This window comes from Phocoena sinus, chromosome 13 (genome assembly GCF_008692025.1).
Source record: "Phocoena sinus isolate mPhoSin1 chromosome 13, mPhoSin1.pri, whole genome shotgun sequence".
Classification (NCBI taxonomy): domain Eukaryota; kingdom Metazoa; phylum Chordata; class Mammalia; order Artiodactyla; family Phocoenidae; genus Phocoena; species Phocoena sinus.
The window spans coordinates 2,026,693-2,048,867 of NC_045775.1; the positions used below are offsets into that span (position 1 = coordinate 2,026,693).

Consider the following 22,175-nt stretch of genomic DNA (forward strand, 5'->3'; position numbering starts at 1 on the left):
CAGATTAAAATTAAATATTCGATTGTAATTTGATAAAAATCACACGATAGAGGTGTCTTGCTAAAAAGGAAAGCAGCCTTACGGATTTGTGGTCGGGGAGCTTTCGTAGAGAATTCTGCCCCCGCGCTGTCAGTGGTTAACTGGTAACATACTCCCTTTCGCTCATCTTGAAGCGCGTCTGCGGCTCGGCACCCTTCCTGCCTAACGCCCGTCCGGCCTTCGCGTGTGAGCCGCCCAGCCCTTGGTGACGTGTCCCCGTGTCTTTCAGAGCTGCAAGAACTGGAGGGCAGCCGTGGACCTGTGTGGGCGGCTCCTTACGGCCCACGGCCAAGGCTATGGCAAGAGCGGGCTGCCGACCAGCCACACCGCCGACTCCCTGCAGGTACCGCCCTGAGCCTTCTTGGCTTCAGCAGCGTCTGGGGGCTGGAAGGGCTTTAAATTCTTAAGGAGGAGGGAGGAGCGCGGAAAGGAGAGTTCTGAACTACGGGAAGCTCCTCTGACGAGAAGGTGCAGCACAGAAGTCCTTAAATTCCCGCCTCTCCACGGGGCGTTTGCTAACTTTTATTCGAAATTCTGTGGGAACCCCCCCCCCGGCAAATCGAGCCAGCCTCCAGATTCTCCAAGTCCGCGAAGAGCTGGTGAGAGGAGGGACCCTGGAGGCCTACGGGCGCAGCGGTCTGGGCTGTGCTCCTGTTTCTCCGTCTGCCAGGCGGGGCGCGGTCAGGAGCGCACGGCCACGTTACACGCGCTGTGTCCCCCGGCCTCTGGCCCAAGCGGGGCAGGTTTTCCTTCCTCATCTCTGAAGCCCGTCCGCACGGCCAGGGGTGGCCTCCCCGGACACGGCTCCGCTTCCCGCGTGAGCCGACCCCCGCTCCCTCTCGACGGTCGTCCCACAGACTGCCGCCACCTTCCTGCTCTGCAGCTGCGAGCCCCGCCCGCCGCCCCCAGGTTACAGGCGCCGTGCACGCACAGTGGACCGGAGCAGGGTGGCCTTCGCTCGCTCGCTCGGAGCGGTGCCCGGCTTTTCAGTCCGGCCCTTGCCACGCGGCCACTGCTTTTACACCTCGTTTCTCTCCATGGTGGAACGAGGTTGTCTTGGGTCACTTCCGAGGCCCCAGCCCTGCCCTCTCACGTGGCCTCCGCTGGTTTCCGGAAGGTGCCGTGTGTTCTGGCCACGGGAACCGGCTGCTTCCCCCCATGCCCCTCCCCCCGAGATGCCACGCCCTTCGCTGCTCCCCCGACACAGCTCCGCTGCCCGCTCCCCCTGCGCTCACGGCCTCCCTCCTCCTCCACCCCAGCCCCTGGATTCTGCTCTCTTTCCGGGAGGGGGTGTCCCTTTTCAAATCCGTTTTTATAAACCTGTAATTATGCAAACGTGCCAAGAAAGAAAGTTAGTTTAGCTCTTGTTTTAATGTATTTGAAATCGAGCTCTAATATCAAATTAAAAGGGAATAGGAGTCTCTGACCCTGCGACACACAGATAACCGATTATTTCAATTATGTTTTGGTTTTTAGCTTTGGTTTGTGAGGCTGGCACTGCTGGTGAAGCTGGGCCTTTTCCAGAATGCCGAGATGGAGTTTGAGCCCTTCGGAAACCTGGATCAGCCAGATCTCTATTACGAGTACTACCCGCACGTGTACCCTGGGCGTAGGGGTAAGGCTGGGGTGAATGTCAGTGCTTTTGCATGTGCTATGCTTTGCCTGCACTTATATCCAGTCCTGGTCATCAGACGAGCGGCCCGCAGTGGGCCTTGACCTACAGGGTGACCTCACTCGCTCCTGAACACACTGAGCTGGACAGACCCACTGACGCATCCGTCTGCCCATTCTCGGGCACCTGATGTGCCATGGCACTAAGATCCGGTATGAGGATTAGGTGGTGACATTCAGACTGTGCTCCGGAGTAAAAAATAATCTTGTATCGTGACCTAGTGCAAACGTACACACAGAAATGAAACAGAGACAGACAGTCATGCAGCAATACTGATTCTGTGCCATTTTCTCCTAATTTCCATTCTGATTTATTTAATTTATTTAAAAGTCTGGTTGCAGCCCACCAATGGGTCAGGACCATCCTTTGGAGACACTGGGCTGCAGCATGGGGTCATTGTCGGAAGGTGGCCAGAAATAAGACTTGGGGAAGGGAGAGGGCCGGTTACAAAGAGCCTTCTGGAGTAGCCTTGAGGTAGAACGAACATCTCTTGGTGGAGAACCTTGTAAATATGTTTGAAACCCATCAAATGTTTGTATTAAATGTAAAGCAATTTGGAAGGACCTCTGAGAGGCAACATGAGCATGGGTACTAAAAGCCCGGGCTCTGGAGCCACACTCCCTGTTAAATCCGGGCCCCTCCTCTTACTCGTGTGCGACCGTGGGCCAGTGATTCGGCATCTCTGCCCTGGTGTCCTTATCGGTACAACAGGGGTGGTAATCGTGCTTCTTCCTGGAGAGTCATGAAGAGTGAATGAGGTTGCATGTGTAAGTTGCTTAGAAGTGGCCGCACGTAGTAATCACTGCACTGGCTGTTTTTCTCATCTGTTCTTGATTCACGAGTGACAAACCGTAGATCACTGCCATCTTTTGTAAGATTGGCTGGTCATCGTCTGTTGGATGCAGCAGTGGAGCGACAAAGAAAGGTCCTGGTTGCCAGGAAATGCAGAGCCTGATTGGGGAAGAAAATATAAAAACAGAACAAGAGACTACAAAGGCCCAGTTAATTATAAAGGTGGTAATTTTTGTAGAAGTTTCAAGAAATCAAAAATCAACATCTTCCTTAACTTGGTAGGTAAATGATGAACCAAGAAGACTAGAAGTGAAAACATGTTTCTCAACTGCTTTTTGTGTTGTTTTTCCTTAAATCTCAGATCCTGTTTCTTTGGGGGACACAGGGAAGGTTGGGGGGTTAGGCTCTCTTAGTCCTCGGTGCTTTATCCTTCATCATCTTCACTTTTCACGTAACGGGAGTTGGTCTGTATTGCCCTGAGTTTTCCCAGGCTTGAAGGAGGATTTCCAGCATGAGGTACTGTTAGACTTTTAGCCTCACTAGTGTAAAAATTCTTTTTCTTCTTTTTGACTAAAGGAACTCACCCCTTGTAGAAAAGGGGGGGAAAAGGTAGGTTTTAAAACCTACCACAGGGCAGAAATCAGACTGGTTGTCTCAATGAGGTTGGCTCGACTGAGTGGAAGTGAACTAGCCGTGCTATACTGCTCGGAGTCAGGAAGGGGGTGGCAGGGCTCCCGCCCCAAATTTGTGAAACTTCTTACCAGCCAGTGGCCTGTCGGGTCCAGCTAGTCTCCGGAGGACCAGGCGAGAAGGGCCCAAAGCCAGGAGCCCTGGTGAGCAAGCGTTCAGGGTGTGGCCCCAGCAGCAGTGGTGGCTCCACAGGTTAGAAGTGGGTGGGAGGCCCCCCGGCCTTGCTCTCCCGCCCACGCTTCCTGCTCTGGGGCCCCGTGGTGTCTGCACAGGGCAGGCAGACACGTCCGCCTCCTCTCTCGGAAGGTCACCCTCCCACACTTGTGCCAGGAAGTCCCCAGCACTGGGGAGCAGGGCTGTATCCGTCCTCTCGCTCCGTAAGGCTCATCCGTGCGCCTGGCATCGTAGCAGGGGTCCACGTCCTCCCGTGCTCGTCTGGAGAGGCCCAGCATCCCCTGGTTGTCCGGGGGCTACACCCCCAGCGTGGGAGGTCCTGCGTTCCTTTCTCACCGACACTTCCTAGCCATTTGTGGTCCATCCCTTCCGCAGAAGGTGATGAGCAGGCTTCTACCCCAAATGAGGATGTGTCTCTGTTGCCACTTCTTAATAGTGGAAAGGTGTTCGATGGAAAGGTTAAAGGCATGTTACGTGGGGAAGTGTGGGGACATTTCTGTTCAATAAATTCTACCTGGCAGCCTTGATAATCAAGAGACGGCTGTTCCCACGCTTCTGGTTAGGAGCAGCTATGTTTCCCTTCAGCATAGGAAAAAAATGTTTCTTCCCACCGTGCCTGACTGTGGCCTGATGGCTCCCGTGCCGGCCTGCCCACGGCCTCCCCGACACCCCCGGGCCTGGTCACGCTCACGGCAGAGCGCGGGACCCTCCGCTGCGTCCGGGGATTGGCAGCTGATGCCGACAGGTGTTTTGTCTGCTGCTGACAAAAGCTCAGAACTCTGAGCGCGCAGGCCATCGCCCAGTGGCTCTAAACTACAGGTACCCTGTCCCGTGGCCACTGCGGCCCTGCCGGTTCTCCTCACGGACAGAGGTTCACGGAGGCGACGCCGAGTTTCCTGTAAAATGAGGAATCGGGTCCTCGGGTCCAGGTGTAGAACTCTGTCATCCTTCCCCTCAGCTCTTAGAACATCTCGTCCTGAGGATGTGCACAGTGCACGCAGGCTTCTGATTCTGCCTGGAATTACATTGCACTGGGATGGGGATAAAGAGGAGCTGGTGGCCCGCGTCACTGAGCAGCTCAGTTAGATCATGGGATAGACAGAAATCCTACGTGTATCTGAGCTAAAGCGTGTGAACATTCATCCATGATGACATGCTGAATGTTTACTCATTTTTCTTCTCATTTTGTGGTGCAACAAGCCTAAATGTGAGACTTTGATTCATTCATTTCATTTTAGCTTCCAGTATATAAGCAAAGCCGGTCATTAAAATGTGCTTTTAAAAGGAAGCTATAATGATATAAACAAATAAATAACATTATGAATGAGCTTTGATATATTTTATTTAAATATTGGGCATAATTTTTACCCATTCAGAATATTCATAACAAGTCATAGTGAGTCATAAGTAAAAATCATGAAATTTTCTTTTTTAATTTTCATCTAAGAAAGGAAGAGTATTGTGGTCTTATAAATCCTCTAGCATTTCTAGCAGTTTTTTGTTTGTTTGGTTTTTGCAGTACGCGGGTCTCTCACTGCTGTGGCCTCTCCCGTCGCGGAGCACAGGCTCCGGACGCGCAGGCTCAGCGGCCATGGCTCACGGGCCCAGCCGCTCCGCGGCATTGTGGGATCCTCCCGGACCGGGGCACGAACCCGTGTCCCCTGCATCAGCACGTGGACTCCCAACCACTGTGCCACCAGGGAAGCCCTCTAGCAGTTTTCATGGAGTTACTTTCAGGGAGTGTGTGTTTTCACACACTCAGGCCGCCTTTTAATCAGTTGTTTGGAATTCTCACTCTTGTTCACAAGAAAGAATGACGGCAGTGGTTGTTGAACAGACCACCGGAGGCTGGAGAAGCCCCCTTCCTTGAACTCTCCTTGCTCGTCCCTCACCTGTGTCCTCCCTCTTCGCGCTCTCCGTCGGTTGCTGCTCCCCTCTTTGCTGTATGTGCATCCCTGTAATTCCAGGCCCGAGGGGCTGGGCCAGAAGCTGCTCGCATCAAGCACCTCAGACTGCCCACCGCGTGGTGAGCAGAGCTCATTCTCAGGTGTGGGGTTTAGAAGCCCTGGCGGGGGGCTGTGAACAGACAGCTCGCATCTCCTCCTTGACGTGTGGTCCCCACACCCCAGCAGGACACACTCAGATGTGATACACTAGGGTGACACCCGGCCACCGAGCTTCTCCACCTGTAACTGTCACACAGCTCGGGAAACCCAGAGCTTCAGCGCCGGTCGTGCCAGTAGATGATATCAAAACAGTGGCCTGAGCCCGGAGCCTCAGCGGCACCGTGAGAACCTGTCCCCTCTGCCGGGCAAGGTTGTCTTTCCTGTCGGCGTCCCGCTGCTTGAGGGATGGCAGGCCCCTGTCTAGAACTCTGATTGTGCTTCCAGCAGGGTCCTCACACACAGTTTTGTGGAACCAGATGTCACTGGGCTGCTTGAATGGTTCCCGCAGGTGGAGATGCTTGATTTTTCTGTCACTCACGTCCTGTGAACTCTTACCCATCCAATTCTGTCCTTTTTGAGAAGTCCTATGTTGGGATGCCTCCTGGTTGAATCCACTCTTTACTCAACAAAAATTAAATTTTTTTAAATGTCAAAAAAGAGTTTTATTAAGCACTCAGATAGTTAACAAATATTAACGTTTTTCATATTTACTTCAGACTTTTTTTGTAATAAGCTCAAGTATTATTGATTCAGCCTTTAAAGCTCCCCATTTCCATCCCCTCCTAAAGCAGCTTAGCGTGAATTTGTGTTTCCATGTCATGTTTTGACATTTCCACTGCATACACACACATACACACACACACAATACAGAGAGAACCGCAGGCTTTTGAAATGTACACGAGGAGCGTATCTTTCTTCATTTTGCCTCTTTTTCCCACGTAACATTATTTGTATCCACACGTATCCATAAGGTGAGCAAGTAGGATCTTTCCAGTGTCAGACCCTACTGAACGATGCATTGTGGTGCGTGTTTCTCTTTGGCCACGTGTTCCTGCATTTCTCTATAAATTAAAAGTGTCAGTGCCAGGCTGTGTGGTGGTTGTATTTCCAATCTTACAAGAAATGGTCAAATTACTTTCCAAAGTAGTTATACTAATTTAGATCCCCAAAACCAGTGTATTCAAGTTTTTGTTTCCCCACCTGTGAATAAGTCTTATCAATAAGACTTCTATCTGGTGGGTCTGAAATTCTACCTCTCGTTACATCTTCTAGGGTTAACTGGCTTTTGTGTGTTACTGGCTGTTGCAGTTTCCTCTGAGGGGACCCACTCCTTCATAATCTTTGCCCACATTTCCATTGGGTTATTTTTTGTTATTGATTTGTTGTAGTTCTTTACATATTTTAGGTATTTAATCCTTTATTTGTTATGAATCTTGCAAATATCTTCTCCCATTCTGGGAGATATTGTTTCTAACCCTAAACAATACCAACGTAACCTTTTTGTCAGCTTAGCAAGGGTCCCCCACGCTCCCTGCCCACATCGTCTTTGGCCCTGAAGACAGACACCCCTGTACCACCCTACACAGCCCGCGGAGCATCCACCCCTCCCTGGAAACCTGCTCCCACCTCAGCTCCCGGGGAGAAAACAAGAGGGTCGCGGATGCCAGCCTTTTCCCAAATAAGTGTTTTGGGTTTTGTTTGTCTTTAATGTTGACAAGTTCAGAATTACTGTTCCTGTTAAGGCTTTAAAGCACCTTTTCAAAACCCCTCACATTGTCTCCCTTTTGAGAGCCATTCCTCGAGTGTTTATAACGGCCCCTCCCTTTAACCTCGTGTGTTTATAACGGCCCCTCCCTTTAACCTCATGTGTTTATAACAGCCCCTCCCTTTAATTTGCTTTGAATCAGATTATTTCGATATTGTAATCGTTACACTAACACAGATGGCTTCTCCTCCTATTGGGTCTGTATTCTTGAGAACTGTTTAGAGGGATTATATCCGTGGATAATATTACGAGATCATTTACTGTGTTTTCTTATGAACGTCTTGCTTTGGTCTGGTGCCTTTGTTACAACCGATAACCAGCGTTGATACATTATTATTAACATTACATTTGGGTTCACTCTTTAAGTTACGCATATTCATTGAAATTTTATCTTCAAAACAGATGAAATGTCCATTCCTGATGTTAACATACCCATTCCTGATGGAGTTCTTTTCAGCCTCTTGTAGGACACTAAGGTTTCCCATCCCAGCACCATCTTTCCTGTCTTTTGTTGGAATTCTGTCTCCTGTTCGAAAGAAAGCATAATGTTGGAAGTGAGCTTCGGGCTGTCAAAGTGCACCTCTGCGTAGGACAGTCCACTCCAGCTTTCTGTGCACCTGGAGGAAAACTGGGAAGCCACAGATCCCTCTGTTAGAAATGAAAAACATTTTGATTGTTTAAGAAACGCACAGATAGCAGTGCCTCTTCTGATACTAAATTCAAATCTGTGTGTTTAGTTGAAGTTAATAGAGCTATAATGATTTCATGTGAAGTCTCATTTCGGAACTTAACCCTTGTGAGTTACCGAGTCAGACTAAAGCTGATGAGACGTGCACTCTGACTGACCCTCTGGCTCCCATCAGCTCCCTCCCCGCCTGGGTCAGCAAAGGTGAGCTGTCACTGGGTCTTCGGTCCTTCTCTGCCCTCCCTCCAGAATCATGCAACTCACATTTCTAGTTCTCAGACTAAATTCAGAAACTTTTTATCAGCACATAACCGTACATGGTGGTTCAGAATTGTTCAGCACATTTCAGATGTCTTACTTTGTTTTCCATGAGAAAATTAACTCATGTCTCAGAGTTAACATCTGCGGCTCAGGTTAGATTTCCAGTTTACTTTCCTCTGTGCCAGAACTCTTCCGAGTTTATCACTGAAGCCTATTTTCCGCGGTCTGAGAAGGCTGGTTAGCAAATCCTACAGCTCTTCACGTTGCTCACTCTCCTAGTGAACTCTGGCATGTCCAGTCTTTACTGGAACAGATGGTTAAGAGAGACGAAAATGTGCAGTTCGGGGCGCCACCTCTATCGTCAGGACACCCAAGTGAAGCCTCCTGTAACCCGTCTCACGCGAGAAACGTGGGAGACACGTGCGTTCCCAGCGCCACCGGCATCAGACTCCGCGTTTCAGGCTCATGCAGAGGCAGTGTGGACCATCCTGAATTCCCCTTCCTGCCTCAGGGCTCTGGGGCAGCACCGAATTACCCCTTTACTAATAAGTTGTCTAGGACTCACTCAGGCTGGTGTTTTGTTTTCAGATGCAGCCTTGAAGTTGGAAGTGTCTCGTTGAGGGTTGTTTTGTGGCAGGTGAGGGACTCTGTGCTCTCTGCCAGGCACGGGCGTCCCCCGACCTGTGTCCTCATGGCAGAGCAGAGGAAGCAGGGGCTCTACTCCTCGCGTGCCGCCGGGTCGCAGGGGTCGGGGAAGGACGGGGCTGGGCGCCGGGTCCAGGGAAGCAAGTGCAGAGCAGCAGTCAGGCACCGGGTCCTGCTTGCCTTGACAGCGAGAGGAACTGCCAGGCCCCAAGGGGGAGAGCTGAGCCTGCCGACCGTGGGCAGAGGGTCCACGGAGTCTGCACTCTGCTGGGCGTCCACCAGGCACCATCGCGTCAGCACGCTCGGGCCTCCCAGCAGCCTGGCCATGTCCCAGTCCCCTGTCCGGCTGGGCAGGTGGCCAGGAAAGTGGAGAGAGGACGCCACCCGCCCAGCACACAGGCGAGTGGGTGGCAGGAGGGCCAGACCGTCTCCACGCCAGGGAAGTCCCGTGCCTGTGTGCCCCGCTGGAGTCAAGCTGACATTCCTCCTTTTGCTTTTTCTTTCAAGTTCACTGCCCAGCACGGGGCCTGCGTGATGTCTGGTGCATCCCGCTCTGATTCTGTGGCTGCCGAGTGGGTCTGCAGTACTGCAGGGGACTCGATAACATGAATTGTGTAGCAGTGTTTTCATTTAATGTTTTCTAAATGATTAATGAGAGCACTTCTACCGTATTTATAGCGACCTAGATTTTGGCAGGTCATGACTATATGTGGGAACTTTCCAGAAAAACAGATCCACTGGGAAATACGTTTCCTCCAGATTCTGACTTGCCCTCTTTTTCAAGCCGTGCTCTCCATGCAGGGGAGACAGGCTTCTGGCTGGTGTGGAGCTGTTGCGTATTTCATGTTGCTGGATTCTTCTAGCATGAAGGGCTTCACTGATTCCCAGTGACTCTTCACACAGAGCAAGGCTGGGTTTGCTAGACTGAGAGAATCAGTTTAAAGGTACTTTTATTTGCAGTTCTTTAAAACAAACAAACAAACAAAAGCAGAAAAGGCCTGAGTTACGTTGAAACAGTTTCTGTTGTGTTTTACTGGCGAGGTTGTGGGGTTTGCTTGGGAACAGTGGTCACATCCCCTTCGTGACCAGCGTACATCCAGCGCCTGTGCCTGCATTGGCACCTGAAACCCACTGAGTGGCTGTTAACCTGTTCAAGCTGGGATTAATAGCGTTTCTCCAGCTGCTTTTCTTGTTTTGGCTGTATGAACAGTATATTTTTCTAGAGAGGGGCATTTCTCTTTCTGATGTGTCGTGAGGCTGTGTGTGTGCTTCCCTCTCGATTTCTGCTCTATGAGATTTTTAAGCAGTATGAGACCTTCCCAGTGGTACCAAGAGAGAAGAGGGGGAAACTGCTTCCCACTTTAGCCCTGGCTTTCTCCCGGACACTCCCAGGAAAGCCACGGGCAAGGGTGACGTGGTTAAGGAGGATCGGTGCTGGCTCTTCTCTTCCTGCTCTCGGCTGTCTGGATAGAGTCCCAACTCCAGATGTGAGTCACAGGGAGGCACGTGGAGTGTCACCTGTCGCCGGCGTCTGCCTGCGTCCACCTCCCAGAGCTGCGGGAGTCCGGTCCAGCACCAACAGGCTCTGGTGGAAAGCTCGACAGTTTGGGACAGGGATGTCTGTTACTCCATAGAAGACGGTGCCTGGAGAGAAGACGGTGTGAGGGCCCAGAGAAGACAGAACTGCAGGCACGTTCTTCTGGTCTTCCAAAGGGTCTTTGTTCTGTCTGCATTAGTTAGGACTTCCAGCAGCATGTTCAGTAGGAGTGGTACAAAGGGGAGGGACATCTCGGCACGATTCAGGACCTTAGGGGGAGGCACCTAGCTGCTCACCGTAGGTGTTTATAGATGTTTTTAGCTGTAGGTGTTTATAGATGTTCTTTATCAAATTGAGGACGTTTTCCTCTATTCTTAGGTTGCTGAGAGTTTTAATCGTGAACGGGTGGTGTATTTTGTCAAATGCTTTTTCTGCTTCTCTTGATTTATTGTGTGATTTTTCTTGTTTAGCTTGTTTGATGTGATGGGTTATGTTAATTCATTTCTGAATGTTGAACCAACCTTGCATACCTGGAATAAATCCCAGTTGGTCATGGTGGATGATTTCCTTTATACACTGTTAGTTTTGATTTGCTGATTTTTTGTTGGATTTGATCTAGCTGGATTTGACTTGCTGGTTTTGTTGAGGATTTTTGTATCTGTGTTCATTAGCCATGTTCATCTATAGTTTTCCTTTCTTATAATACTGATTTTTTCCTGATTTTTCTATAATGCTGGCCTCATAGAATAAATCAGGGAGCGTCCCCTCCACTTCTGTTTTCTGGAAGAGGCTGTAGAGAATTGGTACCACTTCTTCCTTAAATGTTGTGCAGAATTCACCAGTGAAACCATCTGGGCCTGGGCCTGGTGCCTTCTAGTTTTGGAAGGTTACTATTTATCGATTTCATTTCTTAAGTAGATATTCCTATTTAGATTATCTATTTCTCCTTGTATGAGTTTTAGTAAGTAGGTTGTATCTTTCAAGGAACTGGTCCATTTCATCTAGGTTATAAAATTTGTTGACATAGATTTGTTCATAATGTTCCTTTATTTTCCTTTTAATATCCATGTGATCAGTAATAATGACCCCTTTTTCATTTCTGATATTAGTAATTCATGTCTTCTCTCTTCTTTCTTGGTTAGCCTGGCTAGAGTTTTATAAATTTTATTGATTTTTGTCAAAGAACTAGATTTGGATTTTGATGATTTTCTCTCTTGATTTCCTGTTTCCAATGTCATTGCTTTCTGCTCTAACTTTTCTTTCTTTTCTTCTGCTTTTATATTGCTTGTTTTATCTCGTATCCTACAGTAGAAGCTTAGATGATTAATTTTAGGTCTTTTAAATGTATGCACTTAACACCGTAAAATTCCCTCTTAGCACTGCTTTTGCTGCATCCCACGAATTTTGATAAATAGTATTTTCATTTTCATCTAGTTTGAAATATTTTCATATGTTCTTTTAAATGCAAAAACTTCCCCAGGTCCATGGGCAGTTTCCAGGGCAAAGAGCAAGTAACTCCCGACCATCTTGTCATATATTCAGCTCATTTATAAATTGGGCTTGGGAACTTCACAGACGTTTTGTTTCTGCATTTATCTTATAAAGCTTAAAGTGTTCTAGAGATTCTCTCCCTGCAGGTAAATTCTAAACCACGTGGGAACGACTATTGCCTGTTCTCTGTTTGACGTATAGGGATGACAGACACAACTTATGTGTGACTTACCATGTTAGCGCAATCCCATTTTAGTGATGCCAACGGTCAAGAAATGGTTCTTTCTAGGAAGCTGAAATGACTGATGCCATGATGTCAACTCAGTCATCCGTCTTCTTCAGACGTGGCAATTATTTAGTGTCATCAAAAAAAAAAATTCAAACATTTAAATTGAATAATTGTCATCTTTCTTTTCTCTAGGCTCACAATCACAATAGAAACTATTTTCCATAGTATTCCTTAGTTTTGTTTGTCCTTTTGACCTTTCTTCTTCCTATCCTTACTGAAGACCATAGAGCATCATACAATTTTTCAAGATAAGAAGCACAAACATGAAGCCACCTCAGTGTGGCACATGGTAGACCCTCGCTGATGGTTGCTGGATGGACGATGGACGGACTGAGGCACAGAGAGGCTGAGCAGCTTGGAGCTGTCAGACAGCTTGCTTCTAACCATCTTTAAAGTGTAGTCCAGGGAGTTCCCTGGTGGCGCAGTGGTTAAGAATCCACCTGCCAATGCAGGGGACACGGGTTCGATCCCTGGTCCGGGAAGATCCCACATGCCGCGGAGCAACTAAGCCCCTGCGCCACAACTACTGAGCCTGTGCTCTAGAGCCCGTGAGCCACAAATACTGAAGCCCGCATGCCCTAGAGCTCACACGCCGCAACTTCTGAGCCCTGTGTGCTGCACCTACTGAAGCCCGCATGCCTAGAGCCCATGCTCCGCAACAAGAAGCCACCACGATGAGAAGCCCACACATCGCAACGAAGAGTAGCCCCCACTCACCACAACTAGAGAAAGTGCACGCGCAGCAACGAGGACCCAACGCAGCCAAACAATAAAATAATAAAGTGTAGTCCAGATCTAAGTACTGAGAGGTCCCTTCTGGATCTGTGAGAGTGCCCTGTGCTGGCTTTGTCACATCCTTTAAGTCGTTCATAATCGGCACAGGCTGTTTGATTATTTGATGGCATTTATATACTTATATACTTACTAAATTACGATATATACTGATACAGATACATATCCAAGTCATGTCAGAGGGGAACGGGACACTAACAGAAAGATTCCCTCACCCTGAGAGAACACAGCCACATTCAGACACTGTGTAAAAGCTCATTTCAACTGCAGTCCTTTTCGGATCACTGCTCTCATGCCCCCAGCACGCTGATGGAGGTGGCACTGCCCAGAATTCCCTCCCTCCGGGGCAGCCCTGGGCAGTGGAGTCTTCAAGGCCAGCTGCCATGCCTTCCTTCCGCTGGGACAGCTCTGAGGTAGAACTTTCACTCCAGAGACACACACACACACACACACACACACACACACACACACACACACATACACACACACACACACACGTGTCCCGGAGTCAGGCTGACGCTCCGTCCTCAGGACCTGGGCCCGAGGCGCACCCTCTCTCATTTCCCTTCCCGGTAACCTGACCTATGCAGCCTTCTGCAGGAGCTCGACATCCCAAAGGAGTACAGAGAATCCATGAGTGTTCTGTTTTTTTTACTGGAGCAGGCGGTGGTCTGTACCATTCTACTCATTTTGTGATAATTTCTACACGATTGTGGCATAACTCTGGAAAAGCAGTGACAGCCAGCTTTCTCCTTTGGTCATTGTCTAGAACATACAGCTGTACAGAGAAAACCAAGACACGTTTTATAATTGGCATCATCGCATACTTTACCAAGATATAAGGGATTCCGTCATCCCTTCTGCTAGAACATCTGCAGATTCCCTGCTGCATGGGTGCTTACCCTGAGAGGGTGCTTAGTTGTGCTCAGTTACGGCAAACAGACTCACTCTGCTTTGACTTTGGTTCTAGGCTCCATGGTCCCCTTCTCGATGCGGATCCTACACGCGGAGCTTCAGCAGTACCTGGGGAACCCCCAGGAGTCGCTGGACCGGCTGCACAGGGTGAAGGCCGTCTGCAGCAAGGTAACCATCGCTCCAAGTTGGGCCGCTGACGCCTCCCCTCCTGATGGAGGGCTCACCCAGACTTTCCCGCCCTCAGAGAAGCACATCACACCACGCTGTACCCTTCCCACCACTCTGCTTCCCCCTCCTGAAAGGCAGGCTGACCCGGTTCCTTGTGACCATGCAATTCACTGTTCTTGCTGAATTATTCCGGGGGGGGCGGTGGGTGGTTTTCGGCAAAGCTTGAAGCCTGAAATCTTTCTTCCCGGTATTATTAGTAAATGAAAAGCAGGAGAGTTTCCTCTTGTGTAGAAATCACACACGTGAACACATGCCAGGCTGCCCGACCACTCACGCATCCTGCAGAAGGCTACGTGCACCTGCTTCATGTCAAACGGAGGCATCAGAGCAGGATTTAAAGAGATAATGGTTTAAAATGTTCCAGAATCAAAGCAAATTATAGTGTATCATGACAAGTGTCATTCGTAATACTGACTCCAAAGGCAGATAAGGTTCAGAAGTGCTTCCCGAGTTATTCTGGGTTGTAAAGTAACAGTTACGTGGAAGGCATCAAGGTGTATCAACAGAAGATGAGATTTACTGCACTGAGTGATGGGAAGGAGAGATGTGGGGTTCAGAGTCTCCCCATCTCCAGGCAGCGGGCAGCCGCGCCCCCGAGAGCCTCCGTCTTCAGACTGGAAGTGAGCCTGCCTTTCCTACCCGCCTGGCAGCCTTGCTGTGTAGCTTAGCTACAGTGTCGTCTGTGGAAGGGCTTCCAAAGCTGTAACAGCAAGCAGTTAGGAGCGGCAGCATGTGACAGGTTTTTAAACGAGGTTATTTGTACTTGTTGAGTTCCTGCTTCAGTCCCCAGCTGCTCTATGGTGGACGTTCCCAGAGCCTCCTGGGGGATCCTCTGTGTTCCGGGCAGGGAAGTGGCAGGGCTTCCGCCCTCGCAGAGTGGACGCCACAGCAGGCCACCTGACACTCTTAAGCTTTGCATTGGTTTCTGGCTTTTATAGCTTAAAAGGTAAAAAGAAAAACTTTGCTCTCTTATAATTTGATCCGTTGATGGGGGAAATTGTGTCATCACTATTTTTTAGAGTCTAACACTCTTGACTCTTAAAACATGGTTAAAATGGTTATTTCCAGAAATAGGAAAACAAAACTTGTAATTGGTACTAAATCAGTGATGTTCTAAATCACACACAGATGATTGTTTTTACTGCTTTTCACTCACCTCCGTGTGACACAGGGGACGTGCATATGAATTCTAAGGCTGTAACCCAAAGGCTGTCCCCCAAGGCCTCCCCGGTGGGCTCCACCCTCTCCATGCGTCTCTGGGCGCCCGCCTGCCACGCCTGCTGCCACGTGGTGCTGCCCTTGACGCCACGGGCTCGGAGGTCGGACACGGGGGTGGCGCTGATGGCTGCGGTGGCCACGGGGCTGTGCTCAGTGCTCCCTCCTACACGATGGGTGCTGTGCTCCGTGCTTTATACTGAAGCTCCGTAAGTGCTCACAACGGCTGTACAAGGCAGTGCCATGCCTGATGTACAGACAAGGAGACGGAGCCTCCGAGGGTTAAGTGCAGCTGAGGTCCCTGAACGAGAGCAGGTCGCCGGCTGTGAACCGGCCGCCGCCCACGCCTTGCACCCTCTGTGGCTCCGGCTGCAGCCCTTTTCCCCGCACGTGCAGCGTGTGCCCGGAAGCCTTGGAACGCGGCTTCGGCCTTGTGCGCAGCTGCGCTTCCTCTGCCAAGAGCTGCTGTCAGTGGGTCAGGGGGCGCTGGGCTCCTCGCTGGGGGCGGGGGGCGAGTCCAGCAAGGAAGGAGATGAGTCAGTCTGGGAAATAGTCTCTCCCAGGGTGGTGCTCGCACCCGGCACGCCGCCTCGGCTTCCCCTCCCCAGCCTGCTCGCCGGGCCTGGCCTCCTGCCCGCCCCAGACCCAGGGGGCCCAGGCTCAGCCAGCGCCCACCAGGCCTCCCAGACGCAACTGCCTGCTGGGGCGCAGCTGCGGCGTCGAGCAGGGCCCACCCGGGCCGCCCTGGAGTCGTCACGGGGGCTGGGGCGGGCAGGAGGCCGCGCCAGGGCTACCCTCTGGAGCCGCCGACCGGCCAGCGCCTTGACGGCGATCGAGGGCGTCACTCCGCGCCGGCAGCGAAACCAGGGCGTCATTTCCGGAAGGAAAGCAGGGGCGTGGTCCACACCCCCGAAGCGCTCTGTGCCCGTCGGTTTCGTTGCGCGTGTGGCGTCTCTCGTTGCTCTGGAGTTCAGGGGTGGGCGTGGAAGCCGCGCCTGGGAAGGGGGTAAAGAAGAGGGCACGAAGGTTTCCGTCCTTAGTGAGAAAGCCCGCCGAGGCCCTGCTCGGTGCTTGGGAAGCGCACACGCTTGTCGCGGGTGCAGGTGTGTGTGCACATGTGCTCGGAGCCCGCTGTTGGTCGCTGCCTCTCTAGCACACGTCAGGTGTTCACAGGTTCAGCCCCAGCGCGGGTTTCCCAAGTGAAAGGGGACGACCCGGGGTGGCAGCTAGAGTGAGATGCGGGCGGGCCCGGGACAGCCAGGGTGGGTGAGAAGCAGACACCTGCCACCCGGTGGCCCTCGGCCCGGGCAGCCAGCGTCCCCCCTGCAAAGGGACACACTGGGATAGAGGTCTCCCGCTGCTTCCAGTCTGTGCCGCCCCGACCAGAGCAGCAGGGCACAGAGCCGGGTGTCCCAGGGCGCCGGGCTGGGGTGTGGGGACACGACATGGGCTCCAGATGGGTGTCTCGTCTCCACAGCCGTCACGTGGGAAGTGTTTAGAATGTGACCTCCGCTGTCCAAGCCAGCCTGCAAAATTACAATTACAGGACGGCCTCTGTGAAGGAAGTAATATGCCCTGAAAGAACACTCCAGTACGTTAGAGGTGTGGGTAATGGGATTAATGGTCATTTTTATTCTCTGTCCAGGTCTTAACAATGTACGTGTTAGTTTTATAAGTAGAATATTTTTCTACTGAAAAAAAATTAAATGAGGACTACGGGGCAAAGGGAAGATAAAATTCAGACAGCAGTACGGTCGGTAATGTACAAGGTTTATGCCACACACAGGTTGGCGCTGAGGGTCCAGGTAAGCAGAGCAGAGAGGGACATAACACCAGTTATGGAATCCCCGGCATCGTTTGCTCAGAAGAAGCTGAGCTTTTCCTTATACGGAAGATTCACTGGAGAATGGTTAGAGCCTGTGTATTCAACCTGATGAGAGCACTGTCTCGATTTTTCAGGTGCGGCCCAGTTTTAGCAGAACATTACTCATGACCTTTACGAAACGGTCCAGGGTTTTCTCTGCTGTCTTTGAAATAGAAGGTGACAAGTAAGAACCACGTGGTGAAGTAGTAAATGTTTGGTTCAGATGTACTGGTATCGATGAAGAACAAAATATACCTTGATTTAAAATAAGCACGCCCCATGGCTTAGGAGAGCTATCCCTGTCACGCCACAGCAGCGGTACCTCTGCTCACCATCCCTGCCCCTCGGCTTCTCTGCGGGCCACTGCACCTCTGGGTCCCGTCGGCAAAGAGCCAGGGAACACGTTTCTAAGCCCGTTTGCGTCATGATGCCAGATCAGCGTGGGGTTCGGGTCTCCGCTGATGGGGACATGCCACGTGGGTTTAAGTTAGGTGCTGCCCTGCCCTACAATTCGATTTCTGCAGCCTCCGCCCGCCCCAGCTTAGCCCGGCTCAGGGCACCAGGTAAGGAAGTGCCCCTTCAGAGACCCTCAGTGCCGAAGGAGCCCCTCAGGAAGGGGCGTCGGTTTGCTCTGTTCTTGGTTGGACATCTTAATGAGGCAGAGGTGAGAGGGGCGTTTCTAGGAAGGGTTCATATCTTTACTAAAAAGGAATTCCAACAGATGGACCTGCTCGGTTATACTGTTGTACTCGTAAACGAAGTTAAGAACAGAAGAGAGAACAGACATTGTCCGCCCTCCCCCTGCCAGCCGCTCTGGGAAGCACCCAGCTGGGCGGGCCATCCGGTGTGAGCGCGCCCGCCGCTGCCCGGCTTCACCAGACGCCCATGGTCCCCACGCCCCTCTGTCCTGCCCGCTCCAGCAGAGAACAAATTGACTGGTGGCTTCATCAGTTAAGATGGGAGTGGCTGGCAAGTGAGGGGAGGTGGTGGAGAAGGGGAGGTGATGGCTCCTAATCCCTGGTCGAGGCCACATCTCTGCCCTTTGCCATCGACACTCACGCTCCTGGGCCCGGGTGTGCTCAGAGGGCCCAGAAGGAGGAGGTGACGGGAGCGTCCCCATCATCAGGGTTTGCACGATTTGTATCCTGACTCGGCTCACGGTGGAAATTTGCATCGTTGCTGATCCCAGAACAAAGACTTGGGAATGTCGACCACACCCCTCAGCAGCCCCAGCCCCATGTGAAATTTGCTGTGCCAGAGGTGACCCACAGTGTGCCGTAAGGTCACTCGAGTTGGCAGGCGGTCCCGCCCGACACCTGCATGATAGCCCAGCAGCAGGCAGCCCTCGGTGGAACAGAGAGGTCTGGAGTCTCCATCCTGGCATTGTTTACCTTGGCATCGAAGGTTCTCCCTCTCTGACCTGCATGGAAAGAGAGAGCATTGCTTCACGGTGTGATGCCCTGCCGGGGGAAGCCCACAGGCCGTGGTTGGAGGGGCTTTGGAGTCAGGTGGACGGGTGTTTCCAGGTGTGACCCTGACTCTTCCTGGTGGGGTGACCAGCCTGTGGAAGCCTGGGGAGGAGTGGTGTCACCAGCCACCTCCAGGCTGCTGTGTGGGTTAGATGACCAACGACCTGGCACAGTGCGTGGTCCATGGGAGTGTTTAATATTCCTGCAGTGGCTTGGAGCAACTCCGAGAAGCCTCTTTTCACCTTGAAAAGCCTTTTTTCCAGAAGGTCCCCTAGGAGACTGGAAGGGCTGAGAAGGTCCCAGAACTTTCCAGAGAAATCTAAGCCCCTCTAGGGAGACCTGCTCTCACCTCAGTCTGAACACCGCAGGTAATTAGTGAGTCCTTGGGTCCTTGAGTTAGGGCCGGCCCCCAGGGGTCCAAAGACTGGACGCTTTGTGCATAAACCCGGTCGCTAGACGTTCCCCACCCACAGCCTGTGACAGGCTGACAAAGGACAGGACCAGGGCTCCTTCCCTGAGAGCTTTCCCACAAACCGAGGTCCCCAGACCACCCATACTGGTGTTGCCTGGAGCCCATCAGAAGGGCAGGGTTTGGGCTGTGCCCCGCATGTGACTCAGAACCTGGAGTTTAAAATACCGGAGTCCAAGGTCATGCATATGCACCAGGGCCCACGAACCCAAAAATGTTTGTAAGTGATCTTCCAAACCCAGGGTAACTGCAGAGAAGTCAGGGCATGGGTTTGGTCCCTTTAAATATGAGTAGGTGACACATTGCCTGTTTGAGATCAAGTGGTCCTTTATTTATTTATCTATCTATCTATCTATCTATTTATGGCTGCATTGGGTCTTCGTTGCTGTGTGCGGGCGTTCACCAGTTGCGGCGAGCGGGGGCTACTCTTTGTTGTGGGGCGTGGGCTTCTCGTTGCGGTGGCTTCTCGTTGCGGAGCATGAGCTGTAGGTACACAGGCTTCAGTAGTTGCGGCACTTGGGCTCAGTAGCTGCGGCTCATGGGCTCTAGAGTTCAGGCTCAGTAGTTGTGGCGCACGGGCTTAGTTGCTCCGCGGCATGTGGGATCTTCCTGGACCAGGGCTCGAACCCGTGTCGCCTGCACTGGCAGGTGGATTCTTATCCACTGCGCCACCAGGGAAGCCCTGAGATCAAGTGGTCTTGGTTACATATGGAGTCAGGCAGCTGGGATATTCGTGCAAGGCGTATAGTTTTCTCCTTGGACAAAACAGCCGAGCCCGGGCCTTCTGAGTCCTTTGTCCTCCCTCCGCTGCTGTCCAGAGTGTTGACGGCGTCTGCATTGCTGGAGTGACACTGCCCGTCGCAGAACCAATCCAGGACAGCCCAGGACCCGCGGGTGGGGCGGGGGGTGTCGATGCAGCCTCTCAGCTCTGGTCACACCCACCTGCTGAAAGAACAGCGGGTCCAGAACCGTCTCCCAGGCCCACATTTCCTCCTGGCTGCTTCCTATTCATGTCCAAGCAGCATCTTCACACACTCAAAACCACTGTCATTTCAGTATTGTAGTTACTTTCGGAAGTACAAGGCTTGCCCGGAGCCCAGCTGCTGCCGACCCGCCACCCCACACTCCAGTTTCCGGAGCATCTTCCAGAATGGGTGCCGTGGGCGCGGCCCGTCTTGGTCGTTCTGGGAAGCAGACCCAGAACTGCTCACGGGCGTCCGACCTGCACCTGGACAGGAGGGACAGGAGGGGCATGCGGCCACGTTTGCCATCCGAGTAGCTCAGGCTTTGGGTGGGAGCGTTTCTACACTTTACGGAAACGACTTTCGGTAGATCAGCGTGCTGTTACTGTGACTGTGTGAAGTCATACGGGTGGGAACTCTCTCCCCCAGACACTGTTCTCCTGCGATTTAGCTCAGGCTGGAGGTAACTGTGGCCCCCCCCAGGTGGGTTGCCCAGATGTGTGGAGGTGCCCTGCAGGGGGCCAGGACCACTCCCCGACCCCGCCCTCCTGGAGTCTGTGCTTCCGATGATTCTCTCATGCTCTTTTGTTGTGGTTGGTTTTGCTGTCAGGCCTGCCCCTCCCCCCGCGTCCCATCCGTCAGCCCGTGAGTCGGGGCCAGGCCTCGGGCCCTCTGCACTGTGCGTGGCCCCCGGGGCTGGGAAGAGCCAGGCCTCCTGCGTTTCTTCTTCAGAACCTCTTAGTCCTTCTCTTTGTTCCTGTCCCTCCTCAATGGTACCTTCGAGACCTTCTTTCCTGGTCAGTGTCTGTTTTTATGATTATTTATCAGAAGACCGATTAGCTGAAAAATGTCATTTGACCTCATCTTTGAGGTTACAGTTTTGAAGCCTGGGTGTGTCCTGAGTGGTCACGGTAGGACAGGCCTTCATGTTCACAGCGAACTGTCGTCCACCTTTTGTGAAGCGCTGACCCTTGGCAGCAGAGGAGGCCCAGCTGGCCTGTCTCTGTGTGGATGGGACGAGGCCAGTGAAAGCCCGGAGCAGCTGCTTCACTGGTCGTGAACTTCGCCTCTTGAGGGTGGGCCGTTTGGGGCAGTGCTGCCTTGCAGGGTGGCCCACTACACGAGGGGGTGTCTCCCCAAAGCACGTGGCCTGAAGTCGGCTGTCAAGGAAGCATGAGACCCCCGTTTTCACTTAGCACGTCTTTCTTTTCCTTCCCCGCAAACAGCCTTTACTATTAACACGTTTTTTCTCCTCACCCTGCCCTCCAAAAGAACTTAGGCTCTGCTCAGATCACCGTGGTAGCAACTTCTTTCCTTTCAGGGAAACCAAATCACAGAGGAAGCAACTCAAGGTTATTCGCCGAACAGTAAAAACTATGTAAAGTGACAGATGCTCAGAATTTATGTGATCCATTTAAAAAGGCTGCACATCTCAGGTGCCCTAGAGGAGCGAGACTGACGTTTTCACAGAAGTTAGTAAACATGCTCTTGTGGAACATGCCTGATGCTTTCCTGACAGACGAGAATATCTGCCCCACGTCGGGGCTCTCTGATGCTTTACGAGCGTCATAATCCCAAACCCCCCACCAGTCAGAGAGCAGCTCCCCGTTTGCCGTCATCTCCGTGCCCCGTGAGCAGCGAAGCTTAAAACGTGTCCCTGCGAAACGCTCCTTGACAAATGGGTTTCCATACAGAGAAATCTGCTTCTCCTGGAGTATATTGTGACAACGTCTAGAAGCAAATTCATTTCTGTTGTTCTTCCATCCATTTCCCGCAGATCCTGACGAACTTGGAGCAGGGCCTGGCCGAGGATGGCGGCATGAACAGCATGGCCCCGGAGAACAGACAAGGTCAGTGCCAGACTCGCCTTCCTTAGACAGTCAGCCGGCATCGTCAGAGGGCTCGGCCCCAGAGGTTTCTCTGTCTCATTCTTTTCCTTCTCACTCCGTAATGCACTCATCCTCTTATGCATTCATCTCCTCAGTCCTTTCTTGGACCAAGCCAGGCACCGTGGTTGGTGCTGGCATAAGGCACGAACCCCGCTCTCGGGGAGCCCCATCAGGCCGAGACCCGCCTACAGCAAATAACCCCAGAAATCGACGTGAGCGTCCACAGCAAGGTGGGTGCCTGGCCCGTCCGCCCGTGGGGAGCCTGAGGCCCGGGCAGAGCTGGAGAGGAAAGGAAGACGGGGCCCTGCGTGTGGAGCCTCGGGGGCTAGGCCGTGGAAATGGGTCGTTATGTGAGTGCTGGGCAGGCAGGGGCCGAACTGCGTTTT

General features: G+C 52.0%; 1 protein-coding gene across 1 annotated transcript in view; it reads left to right on the forward strand.

The window, feature by feature from the left end:
• TRAPPC12 (trafficking protein particle complex 12) overlaps nt 1-22,175 on the forward strand; it is an 81,201-nt gene that overhangs the window by 43,246 nt on the left and 15,780 nt on the right. The window contains exons 6-9 of the mRNA XM_032652050.1: nt 269-382; nt 1,516-1,654; nt 13,749-13,861; nt 21,678-21,750. Coding sequence (XP_032507941.1) covers nt 269-382; nt 1,516-1,654; nt 13,749-13,861; nt 21,678-21,750 — 439 coding nt within the window. The remainder of the gene's footprint in view (nt 1-268; nt 383-1,515; nt 1,655-13,748; nt 13,862-21,677; nt 21,751-22,175) is intronic.